Here is a 20,485-nt window from a genome sequence, read left to right on the forward strand (position 1 = left end):
CGTTGATGAACAAAATTAGTCTTTTTAGCAAGTAATTACTTAAATTACCTTAATTATATAATAATGTAAGGTCAGCAACAAAATTATATATACTCTAGCTGAATTGTTATAATGCTGATGACATTAAGTGCCAAGCACTAACTTCCATCCTGTCTCTCCCAAAGCCAAGGTTTTGTACAATCCCACTGCGGTTTACTCAGTATAATTTAGTTTGAGGTGTTTATCACGGTGGAGATGGCCAAAAAGGTATTTGAGATAATTAGTTAAGTGATTTCGTAATTACTAAAACATCTGTCGGAATTAATTCCAGCAAGGTAGCCATGTTATCGAAATAAAAATATTCTCATAATACTTTTGGCAAAATAGCTCCCTTGAAGTTATTGAAATGGCTACGGGGAAGAATTTGGGGCATTGAATTAGTCTTCAGCTGCACATGCATAAACTATCTGCCCTTCTGTCATTTCAGCTTAGGAAGACATTGTCAAGCTCGGTGCAATAAGTCTTTAGCTGCTTATAATAAAACTCTTTCAGCTTCTTCAGCACTGTGGTTGTTCTGGAGAGTCTGAATGGTCCTTGTGCTCACAGGGTATTTCCTTTGTGTCTCCCCTGACCTCAGATGTGCCAGCACTACAGACTTTTCACTTGTTACGGCTCTAATGAGAATCCACGGATGTGTTTGTTTCAAGGTTTTATTTTTTGTCTCTTCAGACAGCTGTAAGTCTGCACATCATCTTTTCAGAGACCATAAATGAAGCTGAACTTCTAGAAACACAGATATTATTTAGAGCATTTTTAGAATTTAACAGCAGCTGACATTCTGAGAGGTAATGTTTTGGAAAATGCCAGTGATGCTGCAATTGAGTGTCTGTGGCAGAAAAGAGTCTCATGATAAAAAACGTGTATAGACACAAAAGCTGCCCCATTGCAGTGGTACTCCTTTAGGAAGTGCAGGCTGCGTGTTTACCATTAAGTTAAGCGGTGTCAGTGAACAGACATAGACTGGGTCTGTGGCACCTGGTAAAGCTCAGTTGTGTAAACGGTTCTTGGTGCAATTTTGTCTTGAGCCAACTGAAAATCTCCCAAATAGTTCCCAGTCACATTGCAAAAGTTGGCACTACTTGGTTGACTGTTCTGAATATAGCCTTAATGTCCTTGGGTCAAGGGAAATGCAGCTTGATGGTTGTCATCCAAGTGAGGTCTACCTAATTGTACTTGACTCTGTGGTGAGTACAAGAGTAATAACTGCTGTCCCCGTCATGTGTGCTGTGGAGGAACCGTGCTACTGATCTTAATCTTGTCTTGCATTCTGCTAATGGACAGCATGATGACATGGAGTCACCAGATGATGTCATGAAGCTGAAAATTGAGGCCAGTGCTGTTGTGATGCAGAGAAGTTTGCAGTGCAAATGTTGAACCTGCTTTGTGAACAGTGATAACTGATGTGTGTGGCAAAGCAAAAGATGGCGAGTGGAGGGAAAGTACTCAAAGTGTCCAAAAACCAAATTTACACCTGTTCTTCTGAAATTTTTCGTAAATATATTGACAAGATGGGGCAATCAGTGGACACTGATATTAAAGACAGGGAAGAAGCAGAGCTCAGGAGATGCTTATCAAGGTAAGAAGAGTATCCAGAGAGGTAAAAGCGGTGAGGGAGAGGAGGACAGGACGGCAGTGTAGAAGGACAAAGTGGATCAGAAAGTAGTGTTTATTTACAGTCATTAAGATCAAAAACAATTCATGTGGCTCAACAGTGCAGAGCTGGTGTTAGCTTTCTCTTTTACCTTTTAGTTCACACCTGTTTAGTAAGGACTGGTTACTTCAAAGCTAGCTTAAAGGTATTTCTGAACTTGTGCTGTATCTGAAGTTTTCTCACCTCCATAAAAAACCGAGACAAGTTGTAGCTCCAGGTCACTTTCTGATACAGTTCCTAGTCAGGCTGGCTGAGGACGGAAGGATGATGAGCTCTAAGAAGGCTCGGCATCTCCAAACAGACCACAGTGAAGCAGCCTGGAATACCACAGCGCCACCAGCACCCAGCTCTGAGCCTGAGCTTCCCCCTGCACCCAGGTGCTGAGTCCATGTCCCCAGGGACAGCCACAATTCAGCGCAAGAGAGAGGGCTTCCAGAATGGTTTAATCAGAGAATATGTCTCTTGAAACCTTTTTCAAACAAATTGGAACAGCAAACTGACCCCCCCACACACATCCACGTCTCCTTGGTCTCATTTTCACAGCTTATTACAGAAGTGGGATGGAAAGAGCAGAGGGGTGTCAGGGCAAGTGGTTGGTTGGTTGTGCGCAGGGAGCAAGATCTGCTATAAAGCAACTTACTGTTTTGAATGGGGGGAAATGTATTTGATGAGTGTGAAAGGTATTCAAAGAAATATCTCAGGGTATTTCTGCTTTAAGTGCTGGATATTTTCTCTCTTTCTACATCACAGGCATCACTGCTGAGCAAGACACCAATGTTCCTTGGTAGCTTTCTTTAGAGGGGGTAAAAAAAAGACAATACCAAAAAGACATTGGAAATAAGGATTTTTCTTTCCTCTTTCAAAGAACATTAAGATTTTATTTTTTTTAATATATGTGGCTGATCTTATTTCAAAGTCACTTTGAAATTTTATGGGGGTATGTAATACATAAAAAGTTCATTGGGAATAAAAAGAAGTTTTAAGTTTTTAAAAAATTGAAGGAAATGTTGAATTGCATTGCAACCACCAGTTTGTTTCTCAGCATTTTCATTGATATCACTTTTATAATAGGGAAGCTTTTGTAGTGGCAAATTTTGTAGTTTGTAACATAACTACAACCATTTAGAAGTTTCTGCTTCTGTAACTAAACTTTCATCTGTAGGAATGTGGTCAAACACACACATTGACATCTGAAAAGCTGAAGCTTGTGAAAAATCTCAGCATTTAGCTGGAGGCAGAGCATGCAGTTAAACCTGTTGCATCATAGTTTACAGTAGGCAATCAGCATCACCTCCCTGCCTGTAAGAAGTCAAAGTTATTTGTTGGTGTTCAATTTAAGAAAAAGATAAATAAGAAAATATTAGGTACATAGAGACTTTACAGCTGGTGACTGTTTTTGGCTTCTCCTCTATATCTTTACAATTCCAAAGAAAGATTTGGCAGTTGGCAAATGCAATACAGGCAGCGCAACCATTGTGTTGAATACTGAGAAACTGGTCAGGAATTAATGCTTTGGTAGTTGCAAGTTTGTAATTGAGAAGGAAGGAATATGTGCTGTAGAAAAGTGTAGTTTATCAAGGTTCATTTGCGTGTATACATACAGATGTGTGTGCATAAGTACAATGGCAAACAGCACAGAGAACTGAATTGTGTCTCTTCTTGAAAGGAGTAGAGGAGCCTTCAATGAAATTGTGAAACATCTAAAACTCATGAAAGATCAGGTAAGTTCGCCTAAAACACAACTCATCCATGACTTTCACAGCCACAAATTACCTGTTTTAAGAGCCTGTTATACATTTTTCCTGCTCAGATTTCTCCCACTGCATCTACTCAGGACTGAGCCCGCTTTCCCCAAGTGTCTCGTAGGGGATGGACCTTACTGTTGCCAAAGGAACGGGCACAGTGTTGATGAAAAGCATTTGGCATCTTTATGCCTCAGGGCCCATAGCATAGACATTACCAAGTGATACAGCGCTTTCACCAATTTACCTTGTACTCAAGTGATTTGCTGAAAGAACTGACGTCATGCATGTCCCGTAGTGCTTATTTATCTTCATCAGACAGCAGGTAGTAGTGCCTTTCTTTAGATATAAACACCAATATTTTCTATCACTATAGACAGGTGTTATGTTCTTAGAAATCAGGGAGTTCATCAAGCCCAACTTAATCTCAAAATTTTCCCAAGAAACTCTCACACAAGGAGATACTCTTGTAGCATGGGTAGCAGTGCAGCTACAGTTATCATCCAAGGATGGTCTGTTCTCAGGTCTCCCCAGCTCCCTTCCTAGTGGCAGAGTTTGGAGAACTAAAGTACTACTCATGGTAGAAGAAGATTGGCCTAGGGGCCACTTAGTCACCTGGACATATGGGTCCATGGGACCACACAGGGAGAGAACAGTGGAAGTCATTCACTTTGACCTAAGCAAGGCTTTTGACAGTTTCCCATAGTACTCTTATATGCAAATTGGAGCTGCTATTTCCAAATTGGAGATATATTTGGGATAGTTATACTGTAAGGTGGTTGGAAAATTGACTGGACTACTAGTCTTGAAGGGTTGTGATCGTGGCTTGAAGCCGGTGACTGGTTCCTGGGGATTCCTCAGGGGTCAGCTCTGCAGAAAAGGACCTGAGGACAAACTGAATGTCAAGCCATCAGTGTGCTCCTCTGGAAATGGAAGTGAACTGCATACTGGCTGTATGAATTAGTGGGAATGTAGCCAGAAGGTCCAGCAAAGTGTTACTTCCTCTCTGTTCAACACTCATGTCTAGTTTTGGATAGTCCAGTACAAGAAACATATGGACATACCAGACTGAGTCCAATGAAGGGCCACTAAATTGTTATGGACATAGAGCACATGGCATAGGAGGAAAAACTCAGAGTTGAGGTTTGTTCAGGCTTAGTAAGAGAAAGCTCTGCTTGCTGTGTACAGCTGCCTATGGGAGGATAAAGAGCAGGCAGAGCCAGACTCTTCTCAGAGGAGCACAGCAGAAGAAGAAGCAACAGACACAAACTGCATCAAGGGAAATTCCAATTAGATATTAAGAACAAAATGAGGTGGTCAAACACTGGAGCAGGTTGCCTAGAGAAGGTGTAGCATCTCCATCCTTGGAGATATTCCAGACTTCACTCCAGACTCCTCAAGCAACCTGATCTAACTTTGAAGTTGGCCCTACTTTGAGCAGGGGGTTGGACCAGATGGCCCCTAAGATGGCCCTTCCAACTTAAATTATAGTGTGATTTTATAAACCACAGGACATAAAATACTTAAAAACAGCTCCAGTAGTCCAGCTCATCATTTCAATGTAACACTCTTAACGCTGACTTTCTGACAATGCACGAGCTGTTTTAAAGTCTCTTCTGTTCACCTTTTGTGTCTGGGGCCACAGTGCCTGCAGATACCTTGTGGTAAACTGTGCTGTTTTTATGGGGTTTCCAGCAGTGCAGGGGATGGGTGTAGGACCAAGGATAGGTGGAGCAAACAGTACACCAGGGCAGGTTGTTAAATACCATGTCCATAAGGCGAACTGAGTGGTTAGCACTTTCTACTCACAAATGAGGTCTGAGATCTTTGTTTGGTTAATGTTTGTCTCCACTGTGCACTGAATTTGGCACAGAACAAGGTGGTCTGAGTGTGGTGATATGCAGCCAACTGAAGGTCGGTACAAGATACTGATGGGCGAGGTATATTTCCTGCTTTCCCCTGATATATAAAGTTAACATTTAATTGTTGCACCTGCTTTTGCTGCAGGTGCTGATGTTGGACAATTAACTTATTGATTTCTAACCTTGCACCTGAACTCTGAGGATCAGATCTATACATGGTAGAGCTGCTGCATTTCACTAAGTTTCTACTAGGGATCAGGTTGACCTGAGCTATGCTCTGCTGTTGTCTAGTAGCAAAGCTTGAAATTTCTCGAATTGCTTAGCAGTATAACTGCCGCAAAAAGAATTACAGTGGTTTCAGTGTATCCTGATTTGCTGAAGGCCACATATAACCCGTCTAAGCAATAGTTTAATAGCAAAGCCAATTTTAAATGTTTTTTATTACAGGTGCCTGAATTCACCCTGACCAATTTCCATTCCCATTCAAGCTGTGACTTTGTATTTGCCCCAGAAGCCTGTTGGAGAGTGGAAAGATGTGGCAAAGATTTTAAGGGACTGTTAGAGAGCCCCTGGAGACAGAGATTGAACAGTGCTTTCATAATTATTCCACAGACTAGACGATGTGACGTCAGTATGATTCATGCAAGGTCATTACAATTTATCTTTGTATCTGAGTAGAAAGTGGGAACAGGATACTGAGGGAAAAAAAAACTTGCTGTATGTCTGATTTCGGTATAAAGTGGAAACAAAGTCATAAATAAATGGCTAGGTGCCGTCTTGAGGAGCTGGGGTGAAATAAGGTGGAAAGCACATTTAGAAAAACTCACATTTGTAGGACATTCTCATGTTGTTTGATACAGATTACCTGTAAAGCTACAATATGGTGATAACCAGCACACTAGCAAAACCATGCAATAAATAATAAACAATATATGTAACGCTTGGTACAGTTGAAATAGGCAAACATTTATGACCTAACATTTTGTTAATGCCTGTGCCCCTTTTAAGGGAAGTAGTGAGAATTGCCACCAATTTCTAAATGCAGAAATTGTGCAGAGTGATTTCTTTTTGCCTGCTCTCCCCCCAACACTTCTCATGCCATCTCTTACTCCTCTTGAATTACTATATTGCATTTTGCACAATAAATGGCATTTGAGTGTATATTTGAAATGACCAGGATTGGTATTAGAAATTAAATAAAATATTACCTTTTTTTTTTTCTTTTTGTAAATTGCTCCAATAGTAGCAAATTAATAGTAAATTGATAGAGAAAGGTAAGCACAGATCCTTTAAATCATAGTGAAGTTTTTGGCATTCAAGCTAGAAGTGTCTCAATTTAACACATCATTGGTTTGTATTATTAGAAATTTCATTGGTTTGTGGAGCGTATGATGGTTATGCTCTAAAATTGAAAGTACATAGACTCAGGACTTCTACAGTAGGCTGAGCTCTTACGCGGTTACTGATCAGTGTGCAGCAACTGCCATGGCTTGTTAATAAGCACAGGCAAACCACCATTAAAACCCTACTTGCCACTGTATAGAAAGATTTTTAACAGTACTTATTTTCTTGTTTATAGTTCTATATCAATCATGAAATGGGAACTGAGAGACCAGTAAATGTCATTTGCCACTTTTCGAGTGGCAAGAATTTATCATCTTCATTGCATTTCATCACATTCATCTGTTTCCTTCCAAACGGGAGTAGGGGATTAGAGTGGAAATGTGTCTTGAATCATTAAAAGAAACTCTGCTTAAAATAGTAACGTAAATTAAGCTAGCAAAATTGTTTCAGTTAATACTTAGTCAGTATGATCCAAACTCTTCTTTTACTGTTTTGAACATTATTCCCTGAAAATTATCCTAGAACTCCCTCAAAATAGGGGAAACATTTTTTGGTTAAATAGTAAAATATTTTTAAAAGCTTACTAAACTTTAAGAGGGTCTTTATTTGCTAACCATTATGGCTGCCTTCTCCATGGTATATTTGACGGGAACTTAGCAAGGGTTTATTATGTCTATAAAGTCCTAGCATGATGTTTATTCTTTGTCATGTGCAGGCTATGTTAAACGTGCCTTCTGCCACGATCATGAAGCTGAATTTATTCAGATGGTGGTTTTTCCATCTGTGGGGATGGTGACCGAGTGAGCTGTATGACATTGGCTGATAATGAGCATTTTTCCACTCTTGTGTGCTGCTAGGAGGTCATTACTTGGTACTTAAGATACGGTCTTTGCCTTTTCCCTCGATGGATTGGGCTCATCTGTTGTCAGCCTTTTGCTCTTAAAGCCTAATGTTCTTCATTGTTCCTTGCTCAATAAAAGAAATATTTAAAAGTTTGTGCTAATGTAGCATAAGAAGGTGATCTGTCTGAAGCACAGGTGATCTCACTGGCTTGTCCCAGTGGTGTCCCGTTTGCAGGGCAAAGCTGCAGAGTCTCTGCTGGGTGCATGCCTGATGGCACAACAGCTTGTGTAAGTAATGCTTACAATGCTCTTTGGTCCTGCAACATGATGGGACATGGGCATGGCATGGTACCAGCCTGGGTAAGGAAACAGTTGTACCTTTATGATGGTAATGATGGGTGTTAGTCACAGGATGGAAGAGGGTTTGCAAAATGCTTGAGAAACCCAAGTAGCAAAGAAGATGCCAGATTATTTCTTTCTCCTATCTGGAAGTCCCAAGTAAGAGTGGTGTTGGAGCAGTTAGCAAGTTGGACCTACCCTGCAGATTACATATTAAATATACTCATTTAATCTATTCCATGGGCTGAAATATCTCCACAGTTGAGGATGCTCAAATCCAGCCTGAGTACAGGCAAGCAATTCATTAAGATGTGCAAACCCTACCACAGTCATGTAGATATCTTTGGTCAAGGACACTGTGATGCAGGACATGGCTCCTTTAGCACAAAGAATATCTGCACCATCTACACTTGCATTGAGACATTCCCCTGCAAAGTCTGTTTTCTTAATGGAGCCTAAACTGGAATCTGAATGAGTTGTACTTGAAAGCAATTGCTTCTCTGCTTTTAATTAGTACTGGTTGAATACCATTGGTTGAATAATGTATTTGATGAATAATGTTGTCGTCCATCAAATAAATTATTCAATTAATCTTTTTTTTTGCATTACCTAAACACTTCTATAGAAGGTTGCAAATATCCATTGAATAATCTATTAGAATGATACATTGCTTTTCAAATATACTATACAACAAATAATTTTATCTAGTATTCAGCCAAGTTTTCCCTTAATTAAAATTTACACGTATATAACAACTGTGCCTGAAGAATCACAAAGAATTTAGGTAGTAGCAGACATGAGGTGGAGAGAAGTGTTTCTGTTATTATGGATGATTTATGTTTTGTAACTCCTGTGGTATTGTGTTTTAGGAGTATGTCAGGGATGCCAAGAGCTTTGAAGAATATTTTTTTTTAATAGAGTTATTTTTATACTGATCTCCAAATAAATGATATGCATTTTACCAGTGACGTGTAGCCACCCTTGCAAGAGAAGTGGTTTGCAGTCAGTTCATTGTACAAGGGTGGAGAATGAAGAAACAGAGGCTGAGGAGAAGAGCCAATTTCCCCGTGGATAGATTCACGTGGCAGGCAGCATCTTCTCATCTGCACTGACATGCAGAGAGCTCTCACTCCCAGCAAACAGCTCAAAGAGCCCATCGCAGAAGGGCTGACTGCTCCTATCAGGGTCCAAAATTGTGGGTAGCGGGGGACCCAGCTTCCAGATCTAATATTTACACCAGTAATTTGTGCAGGCAGTTCAGATGCCTGGAAAAAATCAAAACACATTTGAAGAAAGCTCTAGCATGAGTAGCAGTGAACAGGGTGATGGCTCACTACTGCCTCCTTCAGATGTCACCACCAAAACATGTGTGCATACATGTATGTTGGGGCTGGGAGGCGAAAGGGAATGTGTCCACAACCCCCTCTGGCTGTAATGGCAGATGAGTAGGCAGCCTGCTCTGCTTTTCCTCTTCAGCTCTTTGCTAAGAAACTCTCACCTTTCAAAGGGACTCCGTTGTGCAGCTAACCAGGATCTGTGTGATCAAAGAAGGGGCTTTCTGTCCCTTACACAAATGGACAGTGTCCCTCTCCCTCTCATATGTTCCTTGCACCTTCCTAAGCCATTTCAGTTGGCACTGTTGCATTTGGAAAAGTTTGTTTTCATTTCAGACAGGAGGGGCTGGTCACAGTCTGGCCCTGCTGCTGCTGCACAGGCCGGTACCATGCGTAGCATCTCTGCAGGATGGGGAAAACCTGTGGCCTGGGACTTTGCATCTGGGCACTGGGTGTCTGGCCTGAATGCCCTGCCTCATTTCTGTCGACGCTCTCCAATGCAGATAGCAGCTCGCATTTCCAAATGCACCCATGTCCCATTTTTGGAGGTGAATGAGGCCCCTGAAGTCTGGCATTCAAAAGCCTTTAGGTGCCTCTGGATTTTCAGGCTTGCAGGTTTGGCCAGTCTAACTCCATCTCTCCAGACTTTGACAGAAATCAAGTGCCCCCTCCACTTCAGCACTTTTGGAACTCCTTTTGGTGCCTACCTGTGTTATTAAGACACCTGAATACCCTTGAAAATTGGGCGCCTGGAGGCATTGCCAGCTGTGGTGTTCAGCATGGAGGGTCCCTCCCGCGAGGTGCTGTGGGGGGTGAGCATCCTGGAGAGAGACTTGAGCAATGGGAGACTTCAGCTGTGGAAGAACAGAACTGCGGTGCACAGGGCTGCCCGTTGGGTGGTTTTCACTAAAATTCACTTAAATAAAGAATGAAAAGCCAGTCTTGTTTTGATTTAAGAGAGGAAGCAAGTCCTTTACTCTTGCAATTACATTTCTCTTTAGCTGCCAGTTAGTAAAATTAAAGAATAATTTAGAGGTTCAGAGGATCTCCATGAAGTATGAAATAACCCAGTCACCACTGCGTTTGGGGACCTCAAAGACAGTCAAGGAACCTGGATTGAGGCCATTAAGGTCATCTGATTTAGTCTCACAAAATCAGGTGGGTTTTGAGGTCTAGTTACTCGGTCAAGAATACTTTTTAAAGGAAAAAGCCATTTATTCAGGAATTTAAGTCCTGGGTTTTATTGCTAACTCTTGGGAATGGTTTTACAACAGTTCACTGTCTCTCTTGTTTTGAGTGTCTGTCTCAAAATGATGTAGGCTCTTGATCTAGCCAACTTGACTGTATCTTTTTATTAAAGTTGCACTTCCTATGATGGTGGATTTAATTTAATGCAAACGAAATTGTGTCTAGGTGACATGATCTGACTGTGTTATGCAAACTCCTACATTATAACATTCCTCTCACACTAACTAAAAGCTTTGTTGCAACATATTAATATAGAAGGGGTTATTTGTTTTGCTAGTAATAAAGGCTGTATATTTGCTGTAATAAGGTTGACTTTTACACAACCTTGGGGAGAAAGTTACGTTATTTATTTATTTTTGAAGAGTTAAAAATTAAAAATGCATCTTGTGTATGTTCAGATGAGACGAGAGTGAAGGAGAGTACATACAAATTCCATCAAATACAATTAGCATAATCAGAGGCTGGATGAGAGCCACAAATGATTGCACAAGGGAAAAAAAAAAAAAGTAGTTCCTGGGATCTTGGTACATTGCCTGAAGCTGAGCGGGACACAAAGCAGTAGGAACTATTTTTACCCAAGGGCAATTTTTACCAATACTGCCCTTGCAAGCAGCTCTCATTTTATTATTTTTATGGATTCTTTTTCTGCCCTAAATTTGTATACTGAATTATCCATGAGGATAAATGTCAGAGTGGATTAAGATTAAATTAGGAACTAGATACTACAAAACAAAAAATCTCTCTCCTTCCTATGCACTCTGTTTTCCTTAGTTTTAGGTTTGGGGGGTGAGGGGGATGCTTTATTCCCTTCAGATGCACCAGGCTGCAGCTACGTAGACTATATTTTCTTTTGAATCTTTTTACATTAAATTTTCCGCACAGATAATTTAACTTCCAGTATCCTATCTTCTTTGGTTTAGGTCATCATTCTCTTCATAGAGTTCCTGAATTTCTTTCTTCTGCTTGTAATATAGCTGGATGATATTCTTTGTCATTTTTTTTTTTCCTTTTTCACTCTGGTTCTGCTGCAATGCACACAGGGGCATAGTCAGAGAGTTTACAATAGCTCCTACCTTCCAGAGAGTGATGAGTAATTTAGACCACTTGTTATCCAGGGCTGCCAGACTCCAGCTTCTAACAGAGCCAGTGGAGAGAAGTAGGCATGACACCTAAATTAGGTACCTGTGTTACATCGTTTAACTGCTGCCCCTAGATCTTACCAAGTTAGTTATAATAACCCTATTGATGTTAGCAGGTAAAAGCTCAGCGTTTAAAAATTTCCCCCATGTTGTACACAGAGTCTTTGCTTATCTGCAAGACAGTCTTTTCCCTGCCTCCTTCTTTCTTCCCAAACTGGTGCTTTTTTCTGTCATTTTGTCTCTCATATTTTCTCATCTTCCACTCACCTCTTTTCCACTCTCTGACACATGCAAATGCTCCACAATACATTCGTGCACTTGTACTTCATTAGTCTTTCTCATATGCATACTTTTTTAGTTCTTTTTTTTTTGCTGGGCGTGTTTTGTTTGGCATTCTTTTTACATTTTAATACAATATATGCTTAACAGTGCCTATTTAAAATTGCAGTTGCTTAAATGCTCCAAATAGTCCCTTTCAGAAGTGGGAGGAGTGCAGGGAATGTGGACAAAGGCAGCTGACAATGACTTGTATTTAGCACATCTTCTTTTGCCCACAAAACCATGTTTACAGGATTGATTGGATGAGTTTCTGGCTCAGAGCAACTTCCAAGAGTTGCTTAGTCTTTAAAATAATTTTTTAAAAAATGAAAAACAGTTCTTTCTCTCACTTTGTGCATTCACAAATCTCTCCCAAAATAATGTGAGCCAGCATTTCTGATGGAGAGAAGTCAGTCAGTTGAGCACTACTGAGAAGTTTTTGAGAAGCTGGATTGCAAGCACATACAGCTGGAAATAGGAGTTCCTTCCTACTGGGGAAATTGTTTTCTGAATATAGGAAAGATTTGGGGAGTTTTTTAAAACGTTTTAGTTACACCATTCTTTCCCTCTGGTACTCTTACAGGTGGGCTAATGCTACTAATGCCCCTGGGCTTACAGCTCGAGGTAAGATGCTGTGCTAGGTGTATGACACCTTTTCCAGACATGGAAATGTCACAAGTTTAAAACCTCCCATTTTATGCCCTATACAGCTGTAAAAAGGAGTTTTATTCCACTGAGGAAGGCAGATTTTTAGTTTGCCGGTGGAGTTAGCTCTCCTGACTAGATCTGAAAGGGCTTGAACTCCCTGAAGCCTGGTATTGAAAAGCTGTACAGTCACATTTTATAGATATTTTGCTTTCATTAGTGAAATTAAAAAAAAAAAATACAAACTGAGACCTACCTAGCTCAACCTCTGGTAAATAATTTAAATGTACAAATTTACTCGTGAAAGAGAAGGAAATTAAAAGATGTCTCAAGATGACTAGTTCCAGAGACAGATAAATAATTTTTTAAATAACAGCGGCAACAATATCTTAGGCTTTGCACCTCTTTAAGAATCACAAAGCTGTTTAGGCAGTAACTGCTGTGTACAATGTACACAGGGAAGGCTGTGTCCACTGCTAAAGTGTGTCTGCTTTGGTGCTGAATGTGGCCATGATGCCATGAAGCAACGTGGGACTGGATAAGAGGGCTCCCGCATGTCCTCGAAGCGGCAGGGGAATATTAGGCAGGCAGAAATGTAATTACTGGAGTTGAAATTGGGCCAAGACAATGGGGCTGACAATACTTTCTTGGAAAATGTGCTCTTTGATCGTAAATATCCATGAAGTAAGCTTGCCAGCGGTATTGATTTTGGCAGTGGATTATCACTGACAGCCAGGATCTGCTGCCCTCCTGCTTTAAGCGGTGCCCTAATAGGTTTTTAGACAAACAGCCAGGGTAGTACATAGAGAACAACTCTCAGGATATGTTCATCACATCACAGGTTCCCTGAAGAGACTGACCACATGAGAAATACTGTACAGGCTTTAGTGCTGGGGCAGCAAATCCTACATGTTCAGGACGTGCTGGACCTACACAGACCAGTTACAGGTGCATTGTGTAATGTCCAGCCTGCCTGTGTCAGCAGCTCTGTGCAAGCTCCCATCCACATGCTGAGGCTGATCTTGCTCAGCCCCGCTTTCATCATGAGCTTTGACCAAAACGAAGCATGAGCAAAGTCTGACCTTCATGATAGCTTTTTTTCATCAAAATCTACACCTGGGAGACAGTTGCTGGCTTTAGCAAATGTAAGACCTGGGTTTCAATAGCAGACGCATTAGGTAATGATGCTTACAAGCTGATGATTCTTTTATTTTTAAATAAAGTTTAGTATACCTATAAGAAGGGCATTGGTTAAAATAATGAGATGAAATTTGAGAAAGTGAAAAATAATACCTGCACATCATCCAAATGATCTTTGTGTGCAAAATGCATTGAAATTGTGCCCTGATCCTCAACTGACAATTTTAAGTCCTACTGTAATACAAATAATAACCAGATATTTAGGATAGATTAGAATTTACTTTTGGATCCATTAGCATTTCTGTTAAATCTGACAAACGATTTAGAAAATCTATATGAATACAAAGTGCCTGCTCATCATATTTTGTGACAGCTGGGTGAATACTTGACATCTTTGTGCTCTTAAAAGAACATATGCAAAGACTCAATTTAATTTGTAAGGTTGAGGGAATTTATTTGCCTAATTTTGAGCCCACTAGCACATGATGGATTGAAAGTTCAGTTCTAACAGGAGTATAATTGGGTTCTCATTTCACTTAGGAGAGAGCGTGATAGAAAGGGTGAGGAGAGAGATAGAGACATGGGGAAAATAAAGTAAGAAAATGAAACTGAGAATACTCATGAAGAAAATTGCGATGAGACTGAAAAAAAAAAATGTAGCAAGGAAGAGCATGAGAAAAAGCCTGCACATACAAATAAGATACTCTTTAAGGGGACAGAAGAGAGAAAATAATGCATTCTTAATCATAATGCCAAATGTCTTTTGGCTGGAAAGAGCTGATGCTTTAAAATATACTCATCTTGGTAGCTGAAAACAAAGATAAAATATTAAGTCTTTAAGTTGTGGGAAGGAAGAGAGGAATGTTTCTCTAAATACTTTCTCAAGCTCAGTAAGTAAAGCAGCTCATCAAACATTCAGTCTTACAGGGATAGTCCTTCACTATCTGTGGTGCAAATGGTGAGCTGCAAGGATAGAACACATGGCCATGGCCATAGAAACCAGATCCTATGGGTTAGCCTCGAGCTTGCTGACCATCTGAAGTTAATCTGATGATTCCAATGGTTTCATTTGGGACAAGGACCAACCCATACTCCAGAGGTCAGCTATCACTTGCCAAAATATGCCAAGGCATTAGAAGGTACATCTCTGTTCAGTGCTGTAGGACCTTGTTGTCTGATCAAGGTGTGTAGGTCAGTACAAAGCAAATGGAAGTACTTTTCCTGTGATACTTGTATTTACTTTGATTTTTAGGTAAGAACTACATTTCCAGCTGTATCACTGGCAACTTTCATTAACGCTCCTTGTTGAACAGTAGCTTTTTCATCTTTGTGCTCTGCTAACGTTGTAGAATTAAATGGGTTTTTCTGTCTTTTTGATTGTATCCTGATATTCTGTCACCTTTTGATCTCTGTGTTGTGCATATAGACTGTAAACTCCTTCAGGTTCAGACTGCTGGGGGAGTGGCGTGTGTATGGGGGTGTATTTTTTCTTTAGAGAGTGCCTACTATGGCAGAGCCACAGATACTGTGGTAGTGTGAAATAATAGTAATAGTATTAGTAGTAATAATAATAATAATTTCTACCTTATCCTTGTGATACCTAGGAAAAACAATTTTGTTTAAAGTTTATTGAGAGCTCTAGGGAGAGCTGGAAATGGCAACCTACAGACACAGCAAAGGGCCCGAAGTACTGATACATTTTGACTTTATACAGCAACTTCTTCTTAATCCGATCACTGGTTAATTTAATCCTGTTTCATTTGATTGGATCCCCTGGAACCAAATCATTTGTATTGTGTTTTAGTCTGGTATTTCTGATCATTGTCTTTGTTAATTTGATCAGGATTGATTGAACCAGTCATTGAAAATAAATCACATAATTAATCAAATGCAGCATTAGAAAAGCAGATCCTCGGCTAGTCTGTTAGCTTTTACCTCATGTTTTTCTTCCTCAGTACATGGAGTTTGGAGAAAAAAGCAGAGATGAACATTTTAGTGGCATCCACATTTCAGTAGTATAAGGGGATTGTATATATACATATATTTATTTGATTGTTTATATAGAATAGAACAGAATAGGAGTAGTTCAGTTGGAAGGGACCTACAACGATCATCTAGTCTAACTTTATATCTCCTCTCAAAGCGTCTTAATCTCATAAACTCTATGACCCTTTCTGAGACAGCAGTGTTGGGTGGAGGGTCTTGCTTAATGACTCAACTTTCATAATGACTCAATGATTTTAAGGGAATCAGCATGTGATCTATGTTTGGATTTGCCACGGAAACAATAAAAGTAAAAAAAACAAGGCTCTGTGCTTTGTTCTAATAAGGTCTGGATAGTCTGGTGTACAGTCAGGGCTTGTCTCAAGTTGACAGTTACTCCAAAAACTGTGCTATGGGTGAGAAAGAACATTTTGGATTTGCAACAAAGATTGTTTTGATCTTTACCTCTTGTGTGGAAAGGAAAGTATCACACTTTTAATTCTTTTTTAAAAGTAGGTGCTTGGTCCTGTTTTGACTCTTCTCTCACTGTGATCAATACTTGTGACCAAAGTTGGCCATTTTGATCCGCACTGTTAGATATTTATAGATTTGTGTTCTAATTGAACCTGTATTACAGCAAACCAAGGCTCTGTTTGTGTTCTGGAGGTGATGGTTGCACAAATAACAGCTAAAACTCCCTTTGCCTCACCTGAAATCCACAGAAAGTTCAGCCAGAGCCATGCTGCCTCTTAAGGGGTATTATCTGCAAAGACCCTGGGCTGGTCTCCTTGGCAGTTCTTCCTGGGTGGTTACGAGGGCACTGTCTGCCCTGCACCCATCCTAACAGAAATAGTGGCTTCTGATGGACCATGACCTGCAACAGCGGAGGCGGAGAATTACGAAGATCAGATCATGATGTGCTGCTGTAGATGAGGTATCCCTACCAAAGGTCATTTAATCTTGGCTTGTCCTTCCCTACATGGTTTACAGAACCAACCTGTGTTATTTAGGGCTCACAATAACCCCTCTCTCCCTCCCTGTCACCCTGAAGTTTCTTGAGTAGGAGATTATTTTTAGAGGTGGTTTGCTCTGTGATAACTTCCAAGGAGCAAAGAGAGGAGGTTTTATGTTTCTAGTAGCACAAATTTTCTTTAAAAGATACATAACAGAGGATTTTCAAAAGCACAGTCTTTGGCCAAACTCCCCACCCTTGAAGGGTTTCCTCTTCTTAATTAGTCCAATGGCCCAAACTGGACACCTAGAAGAGTTTAATCTTAAAGGAATAAAAAGGAATGTAAAGCAATTTATTGTTGAAGGAAATGTAAGTAGAGCTTAATCTTAATAGTACCCATTTATCTTTGTTGCCACAAACAGAGTAATATCGAAGAATCATCTCATTCACACCCCAAACATGAGAGTGAGGTGTCTGGAAAAAATGGGTGGCAACATAGCACAATTTTGGCAGGCCTACTAGTAATGCTAGCCACAGCTATACCATTATCTGTTTTACTTTAAATTGTGTGGCTGTGGACAGCAAAGTATGTCTAATAGCCATTTGCTAGATTTATAGCTTGGTATGTGATGTGTTTGCCATAAATCTTTTAGAAAGATGATGGTTGAGGCAGCTGAAGCGTTCATGCTAGTCCACGAATCAGTTCTGCTGAAGGAAAACAGGAGAACTGGGCAGCTTCCTGCCGGTAGCATGGAGATACAAAAACAAAATGAGCAGGAATGCTTTGATGTAAAACCTACAGAGTGGAAAAATTGGAGAAAGCAGTGACTGTGTTTCCAGAAAAAACATATATTAGCACTCTATTGTAACTGAAATTAAATGACTGCCCAACTGCCTGATCCTGCACTGAACTTCTTGTGTTATTAAAGCTATGAATCTGAATGGAAGCAGGATTGCATCTTGAGACCTCATTCCCAAAAAGGATCTGCCAGTCACGTCTGGTTGGAACAGCTTGGTGAATGTTTAGCTTCTTTTAAGAACCAACTGGGAGATTGATGGGTTCGAGCTGTTTTTGCACAGACTTGTTTGAGTCTTAAAATGCATTTTCATCTGTCTGCACAGAAAAATAACATTTTAATAAGACTCATTGAGATATGTGATTTTGGATTAAAAGGGGATGCAGTATATTATTTTAGTAATTTTTACTGTGGAATACATTTGTGTTTCTCCTGCATAACCGAAACTTTTAACAAGACTGGAGCAATTACAGGAATAGACAGATTTTAGATGCTATCTTGTGTGTAGGAAAAGGGATGGATTATTAAAGTGTATAGCCTCTTTGAGAGATGCAGCGTTCTAATCCTGTTTTCCACATCTTGATTTTAGTGACTGCATAACTTACCTTCATAAGATGCTCTTAATTGAACATTTCAATAGAATTTGAATAAAGTCTAATATATCTGGGATTCCTCCTCCACTCCTTTAAAATATGATGTAAAATTTATTAGTCTTAATGTACATATCCCAGAGCTAATTGTTTTATCTTGTAAATCAGTTTCTCCTCATCTTTTATAAGGCATTTACTTTCAGACTGAAAGAATAAATAAATTCTTGATTGAAAAGTCTTTGTTGTTTTGCAGTAGAAAAAGGGGGGCAGCTTTATACATGTAAAAGGATTTTTAGTTCTTTTTTAATTATTTACAAACGCTGAGTTAAAGGACAGTGGAGTTTAAATTATGCATTAAATTAGCATCTTACTGATGGAAGACTCTCAAAGTTGAAATTTTTAAATTGCTATGAGTCAAATTCAGCCACAATTTAATAGCTCAATTGATGTTGATGAACTTAAGGCAGTGATAAATCTGGACCTATAGGCTTATTTTTCTTTTTGCTCTGAAAGGTAAGCATGCTGTTTCTACAGTACTGGCTGTCCTTTTGTTTGAGAGTTGACCGAGTATACTTTGATCCTTTTTTTAGAAAAAGAATTCTCTGTTCTCCCTTAAAGAAAGCTTCCCGAGACCTGGATCAGGTTATGGAGACTAAAGTGAGCACACAAAAGTGCTTGTTAGAAAGTGAAATTTATGTGCAAACTAAATGTGCACTTGATGATAGCCTTATTGATCAAGCCAAGTTAATAAATCAGTAATATCATGCAGCACTGTTCAACACTCACAGGCTTATCTTGGTTTTCTTTTTTTTTCTTTTTTTCTTCATGTGCCTGCTGTGTAGGCAGAGAACATGCACTTTTCTGCCACAGAGTGTGTACTACCATTGAAACACTGAATTCAGAGGGCTTGAATGTAAAATGTCGGCATCCAATACAACAAAAAGGAACTTTTATAGAAGTAACTTAATACTGGGATCGGAGCCTAAAGTGGCAGTTTTTACGTTATAAGTATTCCTCTTTTTATTTCTAATTCTTTAGGCCCTGATTCAGATTGAAATTCAGGGTCCTGTTTGGATAATTAAAAGAAATCCATGGGAAATTTTGGACAAAAATACCACATGGAGTGACTTCTGAGCCTATCAATGGCCAGCATTTGCATTCAGGATAAATGTTTAGTTTCCAAGCAGTCTGCCATTAGGTCATTGCCAGTAGACAAGGGTTACATCCTTTGTACGCCCTTGGGATTCTGGTCTGACAAGCACTTACTCTGTTATTACCCATATTTTCTTTTGCCCTCTGACAAAAAGCACTTATGATGAACTGGATTCATCTGCCTCTATCATGGGATGCCTGCAGGATCTCTGAGAGCCCTCTTGCATTGTGTAGTGCATGTTCTCTGTAGTACGTACTGCTGCGTTGTTCCTGATGTTGCGCGTTTTCTCCTCCGTTATGAGATAATTTTGCATTCATAGCTTTGCTCTGATTTGGGGTTGATCTGCATGCCGACCGTGTTAGTAGAGGAGGTTCTGCTCAGGCTAAAGTGGGGCTTCTGTGCTCGAACCCAGTGTCGTGCGCTGATGTCCCTGGTGTCTTGGAGCAGCAAGTGTCGCAGCCGGGACCTTGGTTCGATACCTCAGCTCCGTTCCCTGATGTTCTCGCTGAGAAACGAAGGCAGCTGGGTGAGTACCTGAGCCTCTGCTGGTGAAATTTGCCAAGACAGAATACAGAGTGCCATTTATGAAGCGCTTCTTATCATTCCATGTTCCCTCATTCATTCCCAGCTAATGCTGAGCACCTAACTGGATCACTGGTGTGAGAGTGGTGGCTGTCCTGGCCAGTGCAGCCACCAGAAAGAAGTAGATACCACCTATGGTCAATTAACAGCCTTCTTCTATCCCATCTTTCTCTCTCCTTTTCCATAACCTCATTCTTCCTCCTGCCTCCCCAGACCTGCAGCCAGTGTAGATAGTGAGCCTTAGAAAGGGTTAATGAGACAGTAGCCAATGACCCATTCCCAGTATGGAGTTATCTTCCATTGCATTGTCAGAGCTTGGGAATTTGTCTGACTGTCTTACTTAGGGGGTAACTGAGGCACAGATGCGAATGAGATGGCAGAGAGGCTCAGTCCAGGGAAGATGGGGTTGGTGTTGGTGAGGGGAGGAAGCTGGACATGCTTATTCATCTGCTGCCTTAGCAGCTCACAAACTGGGTTGTGAGAAGCTCTGCAATGCAGAGGGATCAGGGCTGGGTAAAGGCAGTTGTGCTGTGCCTGTCAGGGACGTGGGCCCCACTGCACTCATGGGTTTCTCCAAGCCTGTGTCATTAACCTTAAGGTGGGGAGTGTCTTTAAATCCTCTGAAAAATGGGAATGGATGCAGACTGTACCCAGCTGCTAAGCCATGTGCCTTGCCTGGACGCTACACCTTAGTGCTCCAGAGCTCACACTGGCTGGTGGCTCGTCGCTGGATGGTGTTTAAGATGCCAGTATTGAATTATTCTCTCCACTCGAGAGGGAACTAA

The 20,485-nt window shown here is 40.4% G+C and overlaps 1 protein-coding gene across 3 annotated transcripts in view; it reads left to right on the forward strand.

Moving 5' to 3' along the window:
• The window catches only part of KLHL29 (kelch like family member 29), a 404,084-nt gene that overhangs the window by 235,126 nt on the left and 148,473 nt on the right, over positions 1-20,485 (forward strand). For 2 of the 3 annotated variants that reach the window (XM_074820138.1, XM_074820136.1), the window contains exon 4: positions 19,531-19,644. The exons of the other annotated variant lie outside the window; for it this stretch is intronic. In XM_074820138.1, the coding sequence (XP_074676239.1) occupies positions 19,531-19,644 (114 nt within the window). The remainder of the gene's footprint in view (positions 1-19,530; positions 19,645-20,485) is intronic. 3 annotated transcript variants of the gene reach the window in all.

Source organism: Strix aluco, chromosome 3, assembly GCF_031877795.1.
Source record: "Strix aluco isolate bStrAlu1 chromosome 3, bStrAlu1.hap1, whole genome shotgun sequence".
In the NCBI taxonomy this organism is placed as follows: Eukaryota; Metazoa; Chordata; class Aves; order Strigiformes; family Strigidae; genus Strix; species Strix aluco.